This window comes from Triticum urartu, chromosome 5, assembly GCF_003073215.2.
Source record: "Triticum urartu cultivar G1812 chromosome 5, Tu2.1, whole genome shotgun sequence".
Lineage (NCBI taxonomy): Eukaryota > Viridiplantae > Streptophyta > Magnoliopsida > Poales > Poaceae > Triticum > Triticum urartu.
Genome location: NC_053026.1, coordinates 424969318 through 424988573, shown reverse-complemented (window position 1 = coordinate 424988573; position 19256 = coordinate 424969318). Strand labels below are relative to the sequence as shown.

At 45.9% G+C, this 19256-nt stretch overlaps 1 protein-coding gene across 1 annotated transcript; it reads right to left on the bottom strand.

The window, feature by feature from the left end:
• Window positions 1-17136: 17136 nt before the first annotated feature.
• Window positions 17137-18437, bottom strand: LOC125556134. The gene has a single exon (XM_048718921.1). The coding sequence runs from the start codon at window positions 18350-18352 to the stop codon at window positions 17402-17404; it is 951 nt and encodes a 316-aa protein (XP_048574878.1). The 5' UTR covers window positions 18353-18437; the 3' UTR covers window positions 17137-17401.
• Between the last annotated feature and the right edge of the window lie 819 nt (window positions 18438-19256).

Below are 19256 nucleotides of genomic sequence, written 5' to 3'. Positions count from 1 at the left end.
CTTAAGGGGTAAGTATTTTATGGCGTGGAGGTCATCTCCTCTAGCCATGTGTATGTGGAGGATATAATCCTCGATCTAGACTCCAGGGTCTGTTGTTCCATCATATGCCTCTATGTTTACGGGTTTGAATCCCTCTGGAAATTCATAGTCCAGGACCTCATCGGTGAAACATAGGGGGTGTGCGGCACCCCTGTATTTGGGTGTGCCGGATTCTGCTAGTGGCTTTATTGCATTGTTTACAAGAGCTTGCTTTCTTGGCCCGTAAATGGACCTGACTGGGCCATGATGTGAATCCTTAAGTGGGTCGCATGCCGACTTAAGTGCGGCGCCGCTTGCCGCTTTATGCTGGCCATGGGGTCATCTATCCGACCATGTGGCTTTCTTATTTTTTGAATGCGAGGGCTCTAGGGCCTCTTCGTCAAATTCGGGCAGTAGCTTTCTCTTCGGATAGCATTTAGTGCAGCGACTGTCGCCGTATTTATCTGCGGTGTTGATTACTTTGCTCCATCTGATCCTGAGTGCATCTTCCGCCGTTTTTAGCTTCCGCTTCTGCTTTTTCAGGCTGCGTGCTGTTGCAATGAGCCTCTTGTGGAGATTCTTCTGCTTCGTGGGTTTATCCGGCGTAAGGTCATCCAGAGTGCCATTTTCGCCGGGGGAGGGGTGTTCAGTTTCTCTATCCGTGTTGCCCTGTTCGGACGGTTGCTCTAAGGCTGGCTCGTCGTCTACCGGCTCATCCTGCTCTATGGCTGGGTCTTTATCGAGGCGGGGCTTGGGTCGGCGTTTACGCCAACGCTTTGATTGCTTTTCAAGGGATCGGTCCCCTGTTCCATCCCCTTTTTCCTCGTTGTTGTTTCCATTAGGGGTATCCACCATGTACACATCGTGAGATGTGGTGGCTGTCCAATGCCCTATGGGCGTTGGCTCATTTGTATCTCCTGCATCGTCATCCATGCTATCGATGTCTGTGGAGTCGAGATTGAGCACGTCGTTTAAATTGTTGACAGTGGCTACCAAGTGGGTGGTGGGTGGGCTTTGAATTTCTTCATCGTCCGTATCCCATCCTTGCTGGCAGTAGTTTGGCCAGGGCTCTCCTAATAAAGAGAGCGACTTTAGAGAATTCAGGATGTCGCCGAAAGGCGAGTGCTGAAAGATGTCCGCGGCCGTGAACTCCATTATCGGCGCCCAATCGGATTCGATCGGCAGGGGCGCGGGGGGTTCGGAGTTCTGAGAGGAATCCAGCTCCTCGGAGTCACCGGCCGTGCGGAACGCGGGGCTGACGTTCGGCTCGATTGCCTTTAAGGTCGTAGCCCCCGAGGTGACGTCCAACCGCTCATCCTCGATTTGTGCAATAGGCCCGGAATAAAGGGTTGGACCCGGTGCTTGTGTGGCCTCCAGGGCACCGTTCGGCGGCAGAGCTAAATCGTGCCTCTCAAAACAGTGCGGCGCGCTTGGCTGTGGCTCAAATCCGTCGAAGATCAAATCTCCGCGGATGTCTGCCGTGTAGTTTAAGCTTCCAAATCCGACCTGATGGCCAGGGGCGTAGCTTTCGGTCTGCTCCAGGCGGCCAAGCGAATTGGCCCGCAGTGCGAAGCCGCCGAAGACGAAGATCTGTCCTGGGAGAAGAGTCTCACCCTGGACCGCATCATTGTTGATGATCGAAGGAGCCATCGAGCCCAAAAGTGACGACATAGAGGAACTCTCAATGAAAGCACCAATGTCGGTGTCAAAACCGGTGGATCTCGGGTAGGGGGTCCCGAACTGTGCGTCAAGGCCGGATGGTAACAGGAGACAAGGGACACGATGTTTTTACCCAGGTTCGGGCCCTCTCGATGGAGGTAAAACCCTACTCCTGCTTGATTAATATTGATGATATGGGTAGTACAAGAGTAGATCTACCACGAGATCAAGGAGGCTAAACCCTAGAAGCTAGCCTATGGTATGATTGTTGTATGATGGAGTTATCCTACGGACTAGAACCCTCCAGTTTATATAGACACCGGGTAGGGTTAGGGTTACACAGAGTCGGTTACAATGGTAGGGGATCTTGAATATCCGCATCGCCAAGCTTGCCTTCCACGCCAAGGAAAGTCCCATCCGGAAACGGGACAGAGTCTTCAATCTTGTATCTTCATAGTCCGGGAGTCCGGCTGAAGGTATAGTCCGGCTACCCGAACACCCCCTAATCCAGGACTCCCTCAGTGAGCATCATGAAATTGGTGATGGAGGATGGTTATTGATGACGACGGCGACGAATCCCCCTCTCCGGAGCCCCGAACGGACTCCAGATCAGCCCTCCCGAGAGGTTTTAGGGCTTGGCGGCGGCTCCGTATCGTAAAACGCGATGATTTCTTCTCCTTGATTTTTTTCTCCCCAAAAGCAAATATATAGAGTTGGAGTTGGCGTCGGAGGAGCTCCAGGGGGCCCACGAGGTAGGGGGCACGCCCTAGGGGGGGCGCCCCCACCCTCGTGGATAGGGTGTGGCCCCCCTGGTCTTCATCTTTGGCAAGGATTTTTTATTATTTTTAACTTGACATTCCGTGGAGTTTCAGGTCATTTCGAGAACTTCTGTTTTCAGCACATAAAACAACATCACGGAAATTCTGCTGAAAACAATGCCAGTCTGGGTTAGTTCCATTCAAATCATACAAGTTAGAGTCCAAAAAAAGGGCAAAAGTGTTTGGAAAAGTAGATACGACAGAGACGTATCAACTCCCCCAAGCTTAAACCTTTGCTTGTCCTCAAGCAATTCAGTTGACAACCGAAAGTGATAAAGAAAACTTTTACAAACTCTGTTTGCTCTTGTAGTTGTAAATATGTCAAGCCAGCATTCAAGTTTTCAGAAAATATCATAACTAACCACATTTGCAATAATTCCCAGGTCTCATGATCACTCATATCAATAGCATAATCAACTAGTGAGCCATAATAATAAATCTCGGATGACAACACTTCTCAAAACAATCATAATATGATATAACAAGATGGTATCTCGCTAGCCCTTTCTGAGACCGCAAAACATCAATGCAGAGCACCTTTAAAGATCAAGGACAGACTAGACATTGTAATTCATGGTAAAATAGACCCAATCATAGTCATACCCAATATAAATTAATAGTAATGGATGCAAATGACAGCTGTGCTCTCTAGCTAGTGCTTCCTAATAAGAGGGTGATGATTCAACATAAAAGTAAATAGATAGGCCCTTCGCAGAGGGAAGCAGGGATTTGTAGAGGTGCCAGAGCTCGGTTTTGAAATAGAGATAAATAATATTTTGAGCGATATACTTTCATTGTCAACATAACAACTAAGAGATGGCGATATCTTCCATGCCACACATATTATAGGCGGTTCCCAGACAGAATGGTAAAGTTTATACTCCCCCTCCACCAACAAGCATCAATCCATGGCTTGCTCGAAACAACGAGTGCGTCCAACTAACATCAGGTCCCAGGGGGAGTTTTGTTTGCAATTAATTTTGATTTAGTTTGCATAAAGCATGGGACTGGGCATCCCGGTGACCAGCCATTTTCTCGTGAGTGAGGAGCGGAGTCCACTCCTCTTGATAATAACCCGCCTAACATGGATACAAAACAGAATGTTTATTTGAAGGTTTAGAGTTTGGCACATACAAATTTACTTGGAACGGCAGGTAGATACCGCATATAGGAAGGTATGGTGGACTCATCTGGAATAACTTTGGGGTTTAAGGGATTGGATGCACAAGCAGTATTCCCGCTTAGTACAGGTGAAGGCTAGCAAAAGACTGGGAAGCGACCAACTAGAGAGCGACAACAGCCATGTACATGCATTAAAATTAATAAACATTGGATGCAATCATGAGTAGGATATAATCCACCATGAACATAAATATCGTGAAGGCTATGTTGATTTTGTTTCAACTACATGCGTGAACATGTGCCAAGTGAAGTCACTTAAATCATTCAAAAGAGGATACCACCCTATCATACCACATCATAATCATCTCAATAGCATGTCGGCATACAAGGTAAATCATTATAACTCATAGCTAATCAAGCATGGCACAAGCAACTCTGATCTCTAATTGTTATTGCAAACATGTTTATTCATAATAAGCTGAATCAAGAACGAGGGACTCATCATATTTACAAAAACAAAAGAGGTCGAGTTCATACCAGCTTTTCTCATCTTAGTCAGTCCATCATATATCATCATAATTGCCTTTCACTTGCATGACCAAACAGTGTGAATAATAATAAGAGTGCACATGCATTGGACTAAGCTGGAATCTGCGAGCATTCAATAAATAGGAGAAGACAAGGCAATATGGGCTCTGGGTTAATTCAACAATAATGCATATAAGAGCCGCTTCAACAATTTAATTATGGTCTTCTCCTACTGACCCCCAAATAAAAGAAAATGAATAAAATTATTTACACGGGAAAGCTCCCAACAAGCAAAAGAAGAATGGGAAATATTTTTGGGTTTTCTTTTTAATTATTACTACTACAGCAGAAAAATAAACTACTACTAATTTTTTTTGGTTTTTCTTAAGGTTTAACAATCACACAAGAAGAAAGCAAGAAAAAGAAGGTAAACTAGCATGGATATTACAGTGAAAAAGTATGAGCACCGACATCTAGCAATGAGTGTGTGTGAACATAAATGTAACGTCGGTGAGAAATACGTACTCCCCCAAGCTTAGGCTTTTGGCCTAAGTTGGTCTATGGCCACGGCTGGGCTGGCGGATATCCATAATAATAGTTGTTGGGGTCGTACTGTGATGAGGAAGGATAGTTGGGATCATACTGATGTGCAGCGGTTATCGCCTGCTGAGCTGCAGCGTGGAGTCGGGCTGCCTCCGCTCTCCTCTCGTACTCTTCTGCCTCCTCTCTGGTAATAACATATCTTCCTTTTGTCTGTGAATCAAAGAAGGCAGGAGCAGGGAGAGTAATACGGAAAACACGTCGTTTATCAAAAATTAAGATATAAGAGAGGTGATTCAGGCCTCTCGACAAACTGGTGCGAAGCCATAGAGTTATAATCTAAATATGCAGGAGGCAACTCCATATCACCCTCACGAATGTCTATTCTCAAGAAAATGAGCTAAGCGGGTTGCATAAATTCCTCCAAAGAAATCTCCATTATGTCTATTATGATGCAACCTATGAGATACAGTGGCTCCCATATGATAAGATTGGTCTCCTAACACAGCACTCCTAAGAATGTTGAGATCAGGGACACACATGTGACATGCTTCATCCTTAGCATTTATGCATCTACCGATGAAAAGAGCAAAATAATGTATAGCAGGAAAGTGAATGCTCCCTATGGTAGCCTGCGTTATGTCTCTGGATTCCCCCACAGTTATACTAGTAAGAAAGTTTCTAAATTCAGATTTAGGGGGATCCCTAATACTGCCCCAAGATGGAAGTTCGCAAGCAGAAGTGAAATCTTCTAAGTCCATGGTATAAGATTTGTCATAAAGATCAAACATGACTGAAGGAGAATTACGCGAAGATGAATACTCAAACCTCCTCACAAATGAACTTGTGAGATCATGATACTGGGGGCATTTGTTAGCCTCAAAATCCTCAAGACCGGCATTGCGCAAATATGATTTGAATTCTTCTTTAATTCCCGCACGGTCCATAAAATTTTCTGACGGCCATTCGCAAGGCCGTACTGGAGCGTCTCTTGGTGGATCCTCGTCAGCATCGCGCATAGCAATTCTGGGTCCTTGCTTCTTAGAGGAACCACCTTGGAACATCTTCCTAAACATATTGTTTTTCTCTGAAAAATTCTGAAATTTTTAGTAACTTCAAAATAAAAGTAAACCAAACTTCAATAAAACTGATAGCAACTACTCCTACAAGTGCCTAGAGCCTATATCAAGCATTAGAACTACTTGGAACCATATAAATTTGACATGCAAGCTCAAGAACATGGTCACCTATGCAGCACAAATTTGCAAAGAATAAAGCACTAGAACAAAAACTAATTGGACCAATGGAGGAGTCACATACCAAGGAACAATCTCCCCAAGCAGTTTTGCGAGAGGTGCTTTGAGCAAGGAGATCGAAAATCACAGCACAAAAGTGGCTGGAACTCGTGCTTGAGTTGGTTTTTCGGGTTTGTGTGAGATAGAGGAAGAAGATGGGTGCTGGGATAAGTGGAGGAGGGCCACCGTGGGCCCACGGTAGGGGGGCGCCCTAGGGGGGGCGCGCCCACCACCCTCGTGGCCAGGTGGCAGCTCCTCCCGCGGTAATTTTTGCACAGTAAATCCTCAAATATTCCCGAAAAAAATCATATTAAATTGGCATGGCATTCTGAGGACTTTTATTTTCGGGATATTTTTATATTGCAGATAAGTCAGGAAACAGACAGAAAAATACTATTTTTACTTTATTTAATATAAACAGAAAGTAGAGAGGGTACAGAAGTTTGTGCTTCTAGTTTCATCCATCTCATGCTCATCAAAAGAATCCACTAACAAGGTTGATCAAGTCTTGTTAACAACTCATTCCGATATCATGAAACCGGAGAAATTTCGAATAACACTAAGTTACCTCAACGGGGATATGCACATCCCCAATAATAAGAATATCATATTTCTTCTGACAGTAGGAAGAGGAAATTCAAAACCTCCAAATATAATCAATGGAATTTTTCCAATAGAGTTGATACTATGAACTTGAGGTTGTTTCCTCGGAAAGTGTACCGTATGCTCATTACCATTAACATGAAAAGTGACATTGCCTTTGTTGCAATCAATAACAGCCCCTGCAGTATTAAAGGTCTTCCAAGAATAATAGACATACTATCATCCTCGGGAATATCAAGTAACAAAGTCCGTTAAAATAGTAACGTTTGCAACCACAACAGGCACATCCTCACAAATACCGACAGGTATAGCAGTTGATTTATCAGCCATTTGCAAAGATATTTCAGTAGGTGTCAGCTTATTCAAGTCAAGTCTACGATATAAAGAGAGAGGCATAACACTAACACCGGCTCCAAGATCACATAAAGCAGTTTTAATATAATTTCTTTTAATGGAGCAAGGTATAGTAGGTACTCCGGGATCTCCAAGTTTCTTTGGTATTCCACCCTTAAAAGTATAATTAGCAAGCATGGTGGAAATTTCAGCTTCCGGTATCTTTCTTTTATTAGTAATGATATCCTTCATATATTTAGCATAAGGATTTGTTTTGAGCACATCAGTTAATATCATACGCAAAAAGATAGGCCTAATCATTTCAGCAAAGCGCTCAAAATCCTCATCATCCTTTTTCTTGGATGGTTTCGGAGGAAAAGGCATGGGTTTCTGAACCCAAGGTTCCCTTTCTTTACCATGTTTCCTAGCAACAAAGTCTCTTTTATCATAACGTTGATTCTTTGATTGTGGGTTATCAAGATCAACAGCAGGTTCAATTTCTACATCATTATCATTACTAGGTTGAGCATCATCATGAACATCATTATTAATATTTTTATTAGGTTCATGTTCATTACCAGATTGTGTTTCAGCATCAGACATAGATATATCATTTGGATTATCAGGTGGTTCAGCAATAGGTTCACTAGAAGTTTGCACAGTTCTATCATTTTTCTTCTTCTTTTTAGAAGAACTAGGAACATCAATATTATTTCTTTGAGAATCTTGCTCGATTCTCTTAGGGTGGCCTTCAGGATACAAAGGTTCCTGAGTCATTCTACCAGTTCTAGTAGCCACTCTAACAGCATAATCATTTTTCTTACTATTCATTTCATCAAGCACTTCTTTTTGAGCCTTAAGTACTTGTTCTACTTGAGTGGTAACCATAGAAGCATGTTTGCTAACAAGTTTAAGTTCACCTTTAATATTAGCCATATAATCACCCAAGCGTCTAATCATATAAGCATTTTCTTTTAATTGTCTACCAAAATAAGCATTGAAGTCGTCTTGCTTAAACATAAAGTTATCAAACTCATCCAAGCACTGACTAGCAATTTTAGTAGGAGGGACTTCAGCTTTATCATATCTATAGAGAGAATTTACCTTTACTACCTGTGTCGGGATATCAGGATCAGGAGGTTCTTCAGTAAATAAATAATTAAGATCATATGTTTCTTCAACAGGCGGTAATTAAGACCATGTATTTCTTCAATAGGAGGTAAATTCTTAACGTCTTCAGCTTTAATACCTTTTTCTTTCATAGATTTCTTTGCCTCTTGCATATCTTCGGGACTGAGAAATAGAACACCTCTCTTCTTCGGAGTTGGTTTAGGAATAGGCTCAGTAATTGGAGCAGGAGTGGCTCAGGAGCTGGCTCAGGAGGTGCCCAATTATTTTCATTTGTCAACATATTATTCAATAGAATTTCAGCTTCATCCGGTGTGCTTTCCCTAAAAAGAGAACCAACACAACTATCCAAGTAATCTCTGGAAGCATCGGTTAGTCCATTATAAAAGATATCAAGTATTTCAGGTTTCTTAAGAGGATGATCAGGCAAAGCATTAAGTAACTTGAGAAGCCTCCCCCAAGCTTGTGGGAGACTCTCTTCTTTAATTTGCACGAAGTTGTATATTTCCCTCAAAGCAGCTTGTTTCTTATGAGCAGGGAAATATTTAGCAGAGAAGTAATAAATCATATCCTGGGGACTACGCACACAACCAGGATCAAGAGAATTAAACCATATCTTAGCATCACCCTTTAATGAGAACGGAAATATTTTGAGTATATAGAGGTAACGCGATCTCTCGTCATTAGTGAACAGGGCAGCTATATCATTTAACTTAGTAAGATGTGCCACAACAGTTTCAGATTCATAGCCATAAAACAGATCAGATTCAACCAAAGTAATTATATCAGGATCAACAGAGAATTCATAATCTTTATCAGGAACACATATAGGTGAAGTAGCAAAAGCAGGGTTGGGTTTCATTCTATCTCTAAGTGATTCTTTGTTCCATTTAATTAATAACCTCTTAAGCTCATATCTATCTTTGCAAGCAAAAATAGCAGTAGAAGATTCCATATCAAAAAGATAACCTTCAGGAATAACAGGCATCGTATTCAGATTCAATAATTTGTTTTTCTCTAGCCCTAGCAATTTGTTCATCAAGATATTCACTAAGGGGCACAGTAGTATCAGGCATACAAGCAGTTTCATCATAAGTATCATGCATAGTAGAAGTGGCATCATCAATAACATGCGACATATCAGAACGAATAGCAGAAGCAGATGTAGGTGTCGCAAACTTACTCATAACATAAGGTGAATCAAGTGCAGAGCTAGATAGTAGTTCCTTACCTCCCCTCGTAGTTGAGCGATAGATCTTGGTTTTGGATCTCTCAAGTTCTTCATAGTGTCCAGCAGATATAAATCCCTAGTGACTCAAAGAATAGAGCTATGCTCCTCGGCAACGACGCCAGAAAAAGGTCTTGATAACCCACAAGTATAGGGGATCACAACAACTTTCGAGGGTAGAGTATTCAACAAATGTATTGATTCGACACAAGGGGAGCCAAAGAATATTCTCAAGTATTAGCAGCTGAGTTGTCAATTCAACCACACCTAGAAACTTAGTATCTGCAGCAAAGTGTTTAGTAGCAAAGTAATATGATAGTGGTGGTAGCGGCAACAAAAGTAAAGACAACAAAAGTAATGTTTTTGGTATTTTGTAGTGATTGTAATAGTAGCAGCGGGAAAGTAAATAAGCGTAAACCAGTATATGGAAAACTCGTAGGCACCGGATCAGTGATGGATAATTATTCCAGATGCGGTTCATCATGTAACAGTCATAACATAGGGTGACACAGAACTAGCTCCAATTCATCAATGTAATGTAGGCATGTATTCCGTATATAGTCATACGTGCTTATGGAAAAGAACTTGCATGACATCTTTTGTCCTACCCTCCCGTGGCAGCGGGGTCCTATTGGAAACTAAGGGATATTAAGGCCTCCTTTTAATAGAGAACCGGAACAAAGCATTAGCACATAGCGAATACATGAACTCCTCAAACTAAGGTCATCACCGGGAGTGGTCCCGATTATTGTCACTTCGGGGTTCTCGGATCATAACACATAGTAGGTGACTATAGACTTGCAAGATAGGATCAAGAACTCACATATATTCATGAAAACATAATAGGTTCAGATCTGAAATCATGGCACTCGGGCCCTAGTGACAAGCATTAAGCATAGCAAAGTCATAGCAACATCAATCTCAGAACATAATGGATACTAGGGATCAAACCCTAACAAAACTAACTCGATTACATGATAAATCTCATCCAACCCATCACCGTCCAGCAAGCCTATGATGGAATTACTCACGCACGGCGGTGAGCATCATGAAATTGGTGATGGAGGATGGTTGATGATGACGACCATCACCGTCCAGCAAGCCTACGATGGAATTACTCATGCACGGTGGTGAGCATCATGAAGTTGGTGATGGAGGATGGTTGATGATGACGACGGAGACGAACCCCCCTCTCCGGAGCCCTGAACGGACTCCAGATCAGCCCTCCCGAGAGGTTTTAGGGATTGGCGGCGGCTCCGTATCGTAAAATGCGATGATTTCTTCTCCCTCATTTTTTTCTCATCGAAACTCAATATATGGAGGTGGAGTTGGAGTCGGAGACGCAACAGGGGGCCCACGAGGTAGGGGCGCGCCCTAGGGGGGCGCGCCCCCCACCCTCGTGAGAAGGGTGTTGGCCCCCTGGTCTTCATCTTTGGCGAGGATTTTTTATTATTTTTTCTAAGATGTTCCGTGGAGTTTCAGGTCATTCTGAGAATATTTGTTTTCTGCACATAAAACAACACCATGGCAATTCTGCTGAAAACAGCGTCAGTCCGGGTTAGTTCCATTCAAATCATACAAGTTAGAGTCCAAAACAAGGGCAAAAGTGTTTGGAAAAGTAGATACGACGGAGACGTATCAGGAATCTTCATAGTCGGTCGCCAAGCTTGCCTTCCACGCCAAGGAGAGTCCAATCCAGACACAGGTACAGTCTTCGGCCTTCATGTCTTCACAGCCCATCAGTTCGGCCCATGGATAACAGGCCAAATGCCCGAGGACCCCTTAGTCCAAGACTCCCTCAGCTATGGTGTTAGGATCCATGGAATCGAAGCCTGTTCAGCAAGCGGGAAAAGCGAGTGACATGCAGTTCGGACTGGAGCCCAGTGGTCTGATGGAAGCGTGAAACTCGTCATCGGTCGGTGATGATCGATTGTACTCTGCAGTGGGGGTTGGGTGGTGTGGTTTCGCGACCCTTGATACTCAACTGGGACAGCGGAGGCTCGACGCAGTAATAGAGACGAGGCGTGTGGTTAGCACGAAGCATGGAGACGGACTAGGGCTCTGGTGGTCATACATGTGGTGAGAGAACTGCGAACTTGACTCGGGGTGATTACAAGCAATGGTGAAATTCCTTCAAGTTTCAGACAGACGGTCAAGAAAGGAGCGGTGATGTTGAGTTCAGGTAACTCTTATGTGTGACACCCAATATGTGAATTGTTCACTTTCATGCAGGTCAGTGGTCAGTGTGTGATGGTGTTGGACGGATACTCTGGAAGTTGGGAGCACAAACTAGAGTAACAAGGAACTTAATTTTGCTCGAGTGTTGACTGTGGTCAAGAAAAGAAGGAACTACAAGTTGCAGGTGGAGTCACATGGAGTCTTTGGAGTAGCAGCGGTACTCATGGGATAAGCTCAAGTCCAATGAACATGGAAGTTTGACGCATTGACGAATTTAAGGCGATGGAGAATATTCACCAATGTGGAGTTTGTTAGAGTTGTGTCAAATATAGTGTACAAGGTAGGTTATAGTTGGACTTGTAGTTGTATTGTGTTTAGATAGGATATGAAGTCGTGTCCAAATAGGACACTTGTATCCTAAGCCTCTCATATATAGTGGGGGTAGACACACGATGTAACCTATGCCAACATAATAGCACGGGCACGTGGGGGAGCCGGCGGCGTGTGCCGGCGCCCAGGCGGCCGAGGTGCGGTATTGTAGCAGTGTCATGGGGAGGAGCGCCCATAGTCAGGCCCTGAGGATATAGCCATATCGGTGAACCTCGTTAACAAATCTCGGCGTCGTGCTCGTGTGATTTCTTGGTCCTCGGATGATCAACTGTATATCTCGAATTTATTCTAACATGTGCCAACCACAAGGTCAATTGGTGGATCATAATGGCGAGCGATCGGTGGGATGGTGTCTCATCTATGATGATCGGCATTGTCGGCTGTAACGCCCCGAATGCAACGTCGCTAGGAGAACATCACGATCATGTTATGGCGGGCAATGTTACTATAGTGGTGAAAATCGCAAACATCCTCTTCCTCTTCAAACTCTAGGTTGAAGTAATATAATAGTGAGAATGGACAATGTTGTCATGGTAGAACCCCTTCGGTTTAATGAAGGTCAAAGTATGGTGTCAGCACCATTCTTCGGTTCTAGAAGAATGCAGAATATTACTACAAGATTTCAGAAAAGTTACTATTGAGCATTATAATAGAGAATGGAATGTTATTGCTTATGAGCTAGTTAGATGGCGTTGTGTGAACACTCCTTTTATATGGGTGGATGCACCCCCATATTTTATTGTAAATCTCTTAGTGGACAATATAAGTGTCATTGAGTAATAAAGCTAGTCAGAAAGGCCTTCTCTAAAAAAAGTAAGAGAGAGCAATAATCCCCGGTGTTTGATGTTTGATGGCGTAGTGACTGGGTTTGTAACATCGTCCGAGGTTGCTTACCACACAATAAGGTCGAGCCACGATGATTGCATGCGAACTAGGTTTTATAGCTCATCAAACTTCCATATATCAATGGAAAACGACTCAGTTCAATTTAATTTGAGCACTGACCGAATCACATAACCGGACATTGTTGGCAATAGCGTCCACATGTGGACGTAGTTCTCAATGGCGTCTAGTTCTGGACGTTGTTGTTCATGGCGTCCTTCCTATTTTTAAAATTTTCACACACCCTTTACCAAGTTTTGAATTACAAAATTATTAATTATTAATTTTAAAAAAATCAAAATTTTATTACCACCCCCTAGTCGCAGACCTGGCGTGGCGTCACAGACAGGGACAGATCAATCGATATGTGTATATCAGTTATCTCGCGAGTCAATTTTGTTTCAACATTGGACACCGGACCATTCGAGAAAATGGGAAACGGAGTAAGAGCATCTACAGCCGGACCTCTCAAAGCTATCTCATACGTCCGGGCAGGCTGCTCGGTCACGTTTTTTGGATCCAGGCGGACGCCCCAAACGGGTCTAAAACGCCCGGACTGACAGGCACCCCCCATATACAGCCCAAATATGGAGCGGATATGGGGTGGCCAAGGCACGCCTGAGGCATCCGCCTGACAAGCCCGGCCCACCACCGATCCCACGGATGTCCCACAAAAAACCCCATCGACCTCATCGGTCTGAAACCCTAGCTCACTCACTCTCCTGTCTCGCTCCGTCCTCTCCTCTCCCCTCACCAATTTCGATCGAATCTGACGCAATGTCGAGCTCTGGCAGCTGCTCCGACGACGAGGTGGATTCGGAGTATGAGTTTGCCCTCCGCATCGCCTTGGAGCGGTCCAAGGTGGAGACCGAGGGCAGCTCCGGATCTGCAGCCTCGCCGCAGCCGCAGCTTCCCCGTCGATGCATCTCGGAGCCGGCGCTGGCCCCTCCTGGCCCATGGCCAGCTCCGACAGGCGGCCAGCGCAATCGGCGCCTCCCTTACGCCGTCCCCTCGCCCTGTCGGTGGTTACTTCCCCACGCCGTCCCCTCGCCTTGCCGGCTGCTGCTCCCCCTCATGCGAAGTGGTGGGTGCTTGTGCCTGCCCCGCCGGCCTGGACGCGCATGCCGGAGTCGAAGGCACGCGCCACCCACTGCGAGAGGCAGCGAACAAGAGAGAGGGAGGCTGCGGAGAGCTCTGTCCTCCGCCGGCGTGGGTTACCGGCGGAGCCCGACGAGGACCAGCATCTCCTCACGTGGGTCTACCGTCGGTCACTTACGATGGGGGAGACGGACGCATGGCGACTCCGCCGGAAGAACGCCAAGGCTCTTCAGCTTGCCATCGAGCAGTCCGAGCGGGAGCCGTTGGAGAAGGCGAAGGAGGCGGCTCGGCTGGCCAAGCTCAGGCGCCGGTAGGACCGGGCCGTCCAGCGCCTCAAGGGCCTCGTCATCGTCGACTCCTCCTCCGACGACCACGGCTCCTCCTCCGACGAATCGGACGATCCTCCACCAGCCGCCGACGGGTACAGCTACACCGGCAACCAGAACGGGAAAGGGCCGGGCCGAAAGTGGTGAAGTTGATTTTAATTTCAAGTTTTAGATATAGTATAAAGGTTTTCGTCGTTTATGTGAACTTTGGTGGATCTTTTGGTGAACTATTGTGCTATTTCTATGTCTAGAACTGATCTACGTAGTTTCATCGATGTCGCATGATATAATATGAATATAGGAGTTCGGATATGAGAGACACGTATGTAAACATGTGATTTGAGAAGTGTCCGGTCACTGTTCATAAATGCATTCGGGCGTGTCCGCGGGCGTTCGAGGGCCCAGATTTGTTAAGTCCAGCCGTAGATACTCTAACAAGACATGCTTCATCGGTGTAATCGTTTGCTAGCACGGATGATGTGGGCGGTTTAATCGTGTGCTCTGGCAATGTCTTGTGCTCAGAACTATCAGAAGTGCGAAGGCGTTGTTTGGATACGTGATACGTATAGAACTGGTTCTCCACAAATTAGGAAAACGATGTAATAAACTAAAATCCTGTTTGGCAACTTTATCTAATCCGTGAATATAAAAAATCTGGTTTTCCATAATCCAGGATTTCGGGTATATGAAAAAACGAGGATTAGTTGTTTTTCTAAAAACGTGATCTGGATATACTTGATCGCTAATTTTTTCTCTGCGCCCGTCCTTTTCTCAACAAACTCGTTGATGCGTGTGGGCGAAAAGCCTATCCAAACCAAACAAGGAACGTGACAAATCGATCCTAAGTTTTCTCTAATCCAAACATCTTTTTTCATAAACTGATTACACATATAACAATTGATAAAACCAATTTTACTAAAAATTGGCTAAAAACTAGTTCTATATAATCCCGTGGCTACCCAAACAACGCCGAAATGTTAGTCTCAATACGCCAATGAAGGAGAACCGGTTCCTCGTTTACAACCGGTCGCTCTGCCGCTTTCATCGAGTTGATCCATGCTAAGGGCATCTCCGACTTACAAATTTGCTTCCGTATCCGTCTGTGAATAGAGGATTAGTCCATGAACACTGACATAGAAGCCCGCTATCCAACACTGCTCACATATATTTTAAACCACATTTGAACTAATCAAATGAAATTCATATAAACATGTCGGATTTTATTAAAATTCGAACATAATTTACATAAAAAGATTTATATTTCAACCGTTAAACTAAAAACTAGAAAAAAGAACTAAACATTATACCGGACGATCACCTCATACGTGTGACCGTCCTGTCCTACCACATTATCCTCGCCGTCTGTGCCGTCTTCGCCGTCGTCCCTCCAGCGGTGGAAAGGCGCCGGAGGGCCACGACTGCCTTGTCCAGCAACTGCCTGCAGCTCACGAAGGAGCCGGTCCGCCTCCTGTTCCATGGTGTGGGGGACGCCGCGGCCACTGGCAGTGCCCTTGCCCAGCGAAGCAGTCGCTAAGCGACCAATCCTCGCCGTCAAGGCGCCGGCGGCGCCCAACGGCCATCTCTGCGGTGGTGACGGAGTGGTCGAGGACCCACGCGGTGGCGAGGTCCAGGTCGTTATGGACCCATTCCGGCGTCATGTCTGTCTTGGCCAACTCGGAGTGGCGGGCGGCGTTGCACCAATCGTACTGCGCCTTGCGCTCCTCCTCGGAGACGACTGCCCTGGAGCCGAGGGACCGCCGACACCGCCGCCTCCGGGGTAATGAAGGACGCGGCCCCGCGCCTTTGTTATCGCGGGCGACAACTCCTCCTTGGCGCGGCGACAGTTGCGGCAGGGTAATTATGCGGGCCCGCCAATGTGGGCGTATCAGCTGTGCGTCGGTGGTGAGGCGGACTCGTCCTTGATGCGGCGTCCGATCTGGACGCCGCAGTTGCGTGTTGGCGAGGCCAGCTCGTCCTAGCCGCGTCGTCCAATCTAGACACCGCCGCAGTAGTGTGACGGGGATGGTGGCTCCTCCTTGACCCGTGCCAACGATGGTGGCGTCGGTCCATTTGATGGACGAACTCTTCGTCCGTCAGAGGCACGGCCGCTGCTACGACTGCTGGGCTTATGGTCCTCCTCGTCGCCAAAGGAGATTCCGACCGCCGTCGCTCAGTCGCTCTTATCAATAGATAAAATTTTAACAGATTTTTTGTCGGCAATAAGGAAAAATAATCATGATTTGTCGGTTGCTCGTACTGAGTTTTAAGAGTTGAAATTTAACATTTATTTTAGAAGCTTCTTAGAACATATTTAAAATGGTTCTTATTTGAAAGCCTCGACATGAGAAACACACGAATATGAAAATAAAACTTTATTTAGACTTTGTATTCAAAAGATAAGAAAGTTTAGAAATCGAAAGTCAAAAGAAAAGGCACGTGCGAGTAACTTGGTGTCCCAACGTCTGCTTGCCACAAATTCTCTTCCGTACAAGCCATGTTCTGCACTCGAATTGTTCGTTGGCACAGTGATACTATTTTGTTTTTTTAACACATCAGTACAGACACAAACGCTCATACATACGTGTACCGTTGGCGCGATGATACTATTTTGTTGTTTTTCCAGGGAAATGGAGTCGATGATTATTCCCGTAAACCAGCTGAAAGATAATAAGTAATGTTATTCAGCTGAAGTTTGTTGGGAGGGGATGACAAATCGAATATTTTTTATTGCAATTTATATTGTCGCTAAGATGGTAAATTTGTTTACAAGCACGACAAATCCAGCACCGGCCAACATAAATTGCCTTGCAAATCGTTAGCAATTGCTATAAGCCGGTCCAGGATAAATAAGATGCTAGCAACTAACATCGAAAGCGACACATTGGATTGGACTCGCAGGTTGATGAGAAAAGACAGCGCAAGTCATTTACGGCAAGCTCTAAGGTACAATCATCAAGAACACACACACAAAAAAAGGTGCAATTCCAATCTCCATCCACAAGCCAGCCATGAATCCATTCTACTCCGATGATCAGACCAACAAGCCAGGGCTAAACAAACAAATTGAAGTGACCAACGACGACATTTACGGGTCAGTTCACTCGGTGAAACCAAGTCCAGAAAAGTGAAAAGAAAAAAAACTATACAATCTACAGCACCCCAACCCTACTGATTACAGAACATATACCCACTGTTATACTATACAACCCTCCATCTTGACCGTTCCCTCCTTTCATACGGTATACAGCTTCAGTTTTACCTCTCTACCTCCATGGGCTTTGTGCCACCGCTGACCATCTGCCCGTAATAAGTACTTTTCGCGGCCTCCATGTCATCCTCGTCCTCGTGATCGTCCCCGACGCTGAACCGGCCGCCGGCGGGTCCTCCCTTGACCAGCGGCAAGTACTGCGGCTCCTCGGGGTACAGCCTGCTGACCTGGAGGTAGAGCACGACGACGAACACCATGGTGCCCGTCAGGTACCAGCTGAACTGCAGGTTCACCAGCGCCTTGGCGCGGTGGAGCGCCTCGTCGGTGCGGCACCGGACCACGTCGTGGCCGTCCTCGTGGTTGAGGAAGCACCCCTTGGAGACGAGCCCCGGCGTCCAGAGCATGACGCCCATGACGATCAGCCACACGCCCTGGAGCACGAGGCTCGCGGACCTGACCAGGCTCACCACGAAGCTCCGCGGGCACGGGATGCCCAGCAGCGTGGTGGCCAGCGTGACGGCGACGACGGTCTGCAGCAGCCAGTGGAACTGCCCCTCCACGCCCATGTGGTCCGTGGAGTGGAGGTGGAAGACGAGCAGCTCCTGCGCGAACGCCGCGGCGGCGGCCAGCTGCGACACGGCGTCCCGCATCGGCGCCCGGACCCTGTCCATGTGGATGGTGACCGCGGCGAAGGCGAGCAGCGCGAGCGAGACGGACGCGTGCTCGAAGTTGTGGAGGTGGTCGGACGGGATGGTGCCGTCATCGTCGAACGGCTGGTGCTTCGCGGGGCCGATGACGAGCTCCATCAGGATGGACGCCGACGTGCCGGCGATGATGAGGATGAGCTCGAGGTGCCGGACGCCGCGCGCGGGGAACCAGAGCGGCGCGGCGTAGGAGTCGGGCCGCAGCGCGAACAGCCGGATGTGGTTGAACAGCTGCCACAGGCCGATGAGGAGGAAGCCGGCGCCCGGAGCGACGTGGCCGACGAGGGTGCCCATGGCGACGGCGGCTGCGAGGGAAATTTAAACGCTGGTGGTGATCAGCTGCGTTTGGAGTTTGAATGGCTGATGGGAACCATCATGGCCCATGGGGTTTAAGAAGGTTGGATGGTCGACTCTCTGGAGAGTTCCGGTGGCTTGCAAGGTTTGAAAAGTTGTCTTATTTTACAAAAATGGATTTGGACAATCTCAATCGGCAGCACTTCAGCAGTGATGTGTTGTTCCGGTAGCTTATCTTTTTCAATCCCTTTCTCATTCTGTTTTGCTTACTTGCTTGGGCTTCCAAGATGAGGGTTTTATTTCTCTTTTATTTGCGTGCGGTGTAATACGACTAATTATTTATTCTCTTGAAGATTGTTGAGTACATTAGTTAAGATAAGATAGTGATGAGAATGAGATCCTCTAACGTTAGTAGTACTAGTTCAACTAGTGTTGATAATCAAGCCGTTGTCTCCATAGTTTGACTTATATTACACATTTCTCACTAAGGTCTCCATAGTTATTTTTTGTTTGTCGTAGCAGCACGGTTGTTGTAGCAAGGAGTATCAATTTAATTGTTCGTGCATGCAATCAATTAATTACTACTTTTAAAATGAAAAACATCTTTTTGTTTTGCTTCTTCGGCTATTTTTGTGTGTTGCATAACGTCTTGTAAGCTCAGGATGGTGTCTAGACAAGAAACATTTCATAGGATACTTGCACACGTATAATTAAACAGATAAGCCTAAGATGATGTCTAGGTAAAAGACATTTGGTAGGGCACTTGCACTCGGATAATTCACTAGACACTCGAACTCACATCCCCTTAATCTTACGTCTCAATGGCAGGGATGTCGAGATGTCCACGCCAACCGCGTTTGTTATTTCTGACCAAAGAAATACTTTTCAACAAAAAATATATTTT

Excerpts from the sequence above, each read along its gene's own strand:
- LOC125556134 (XM_048718921.1), bottom strand. The coding sequence starts at position 18,352 with ATGGGCACCCTCGTCGGCCACGTCGCTCCGGGCGCCGGCTTCCTCCTC.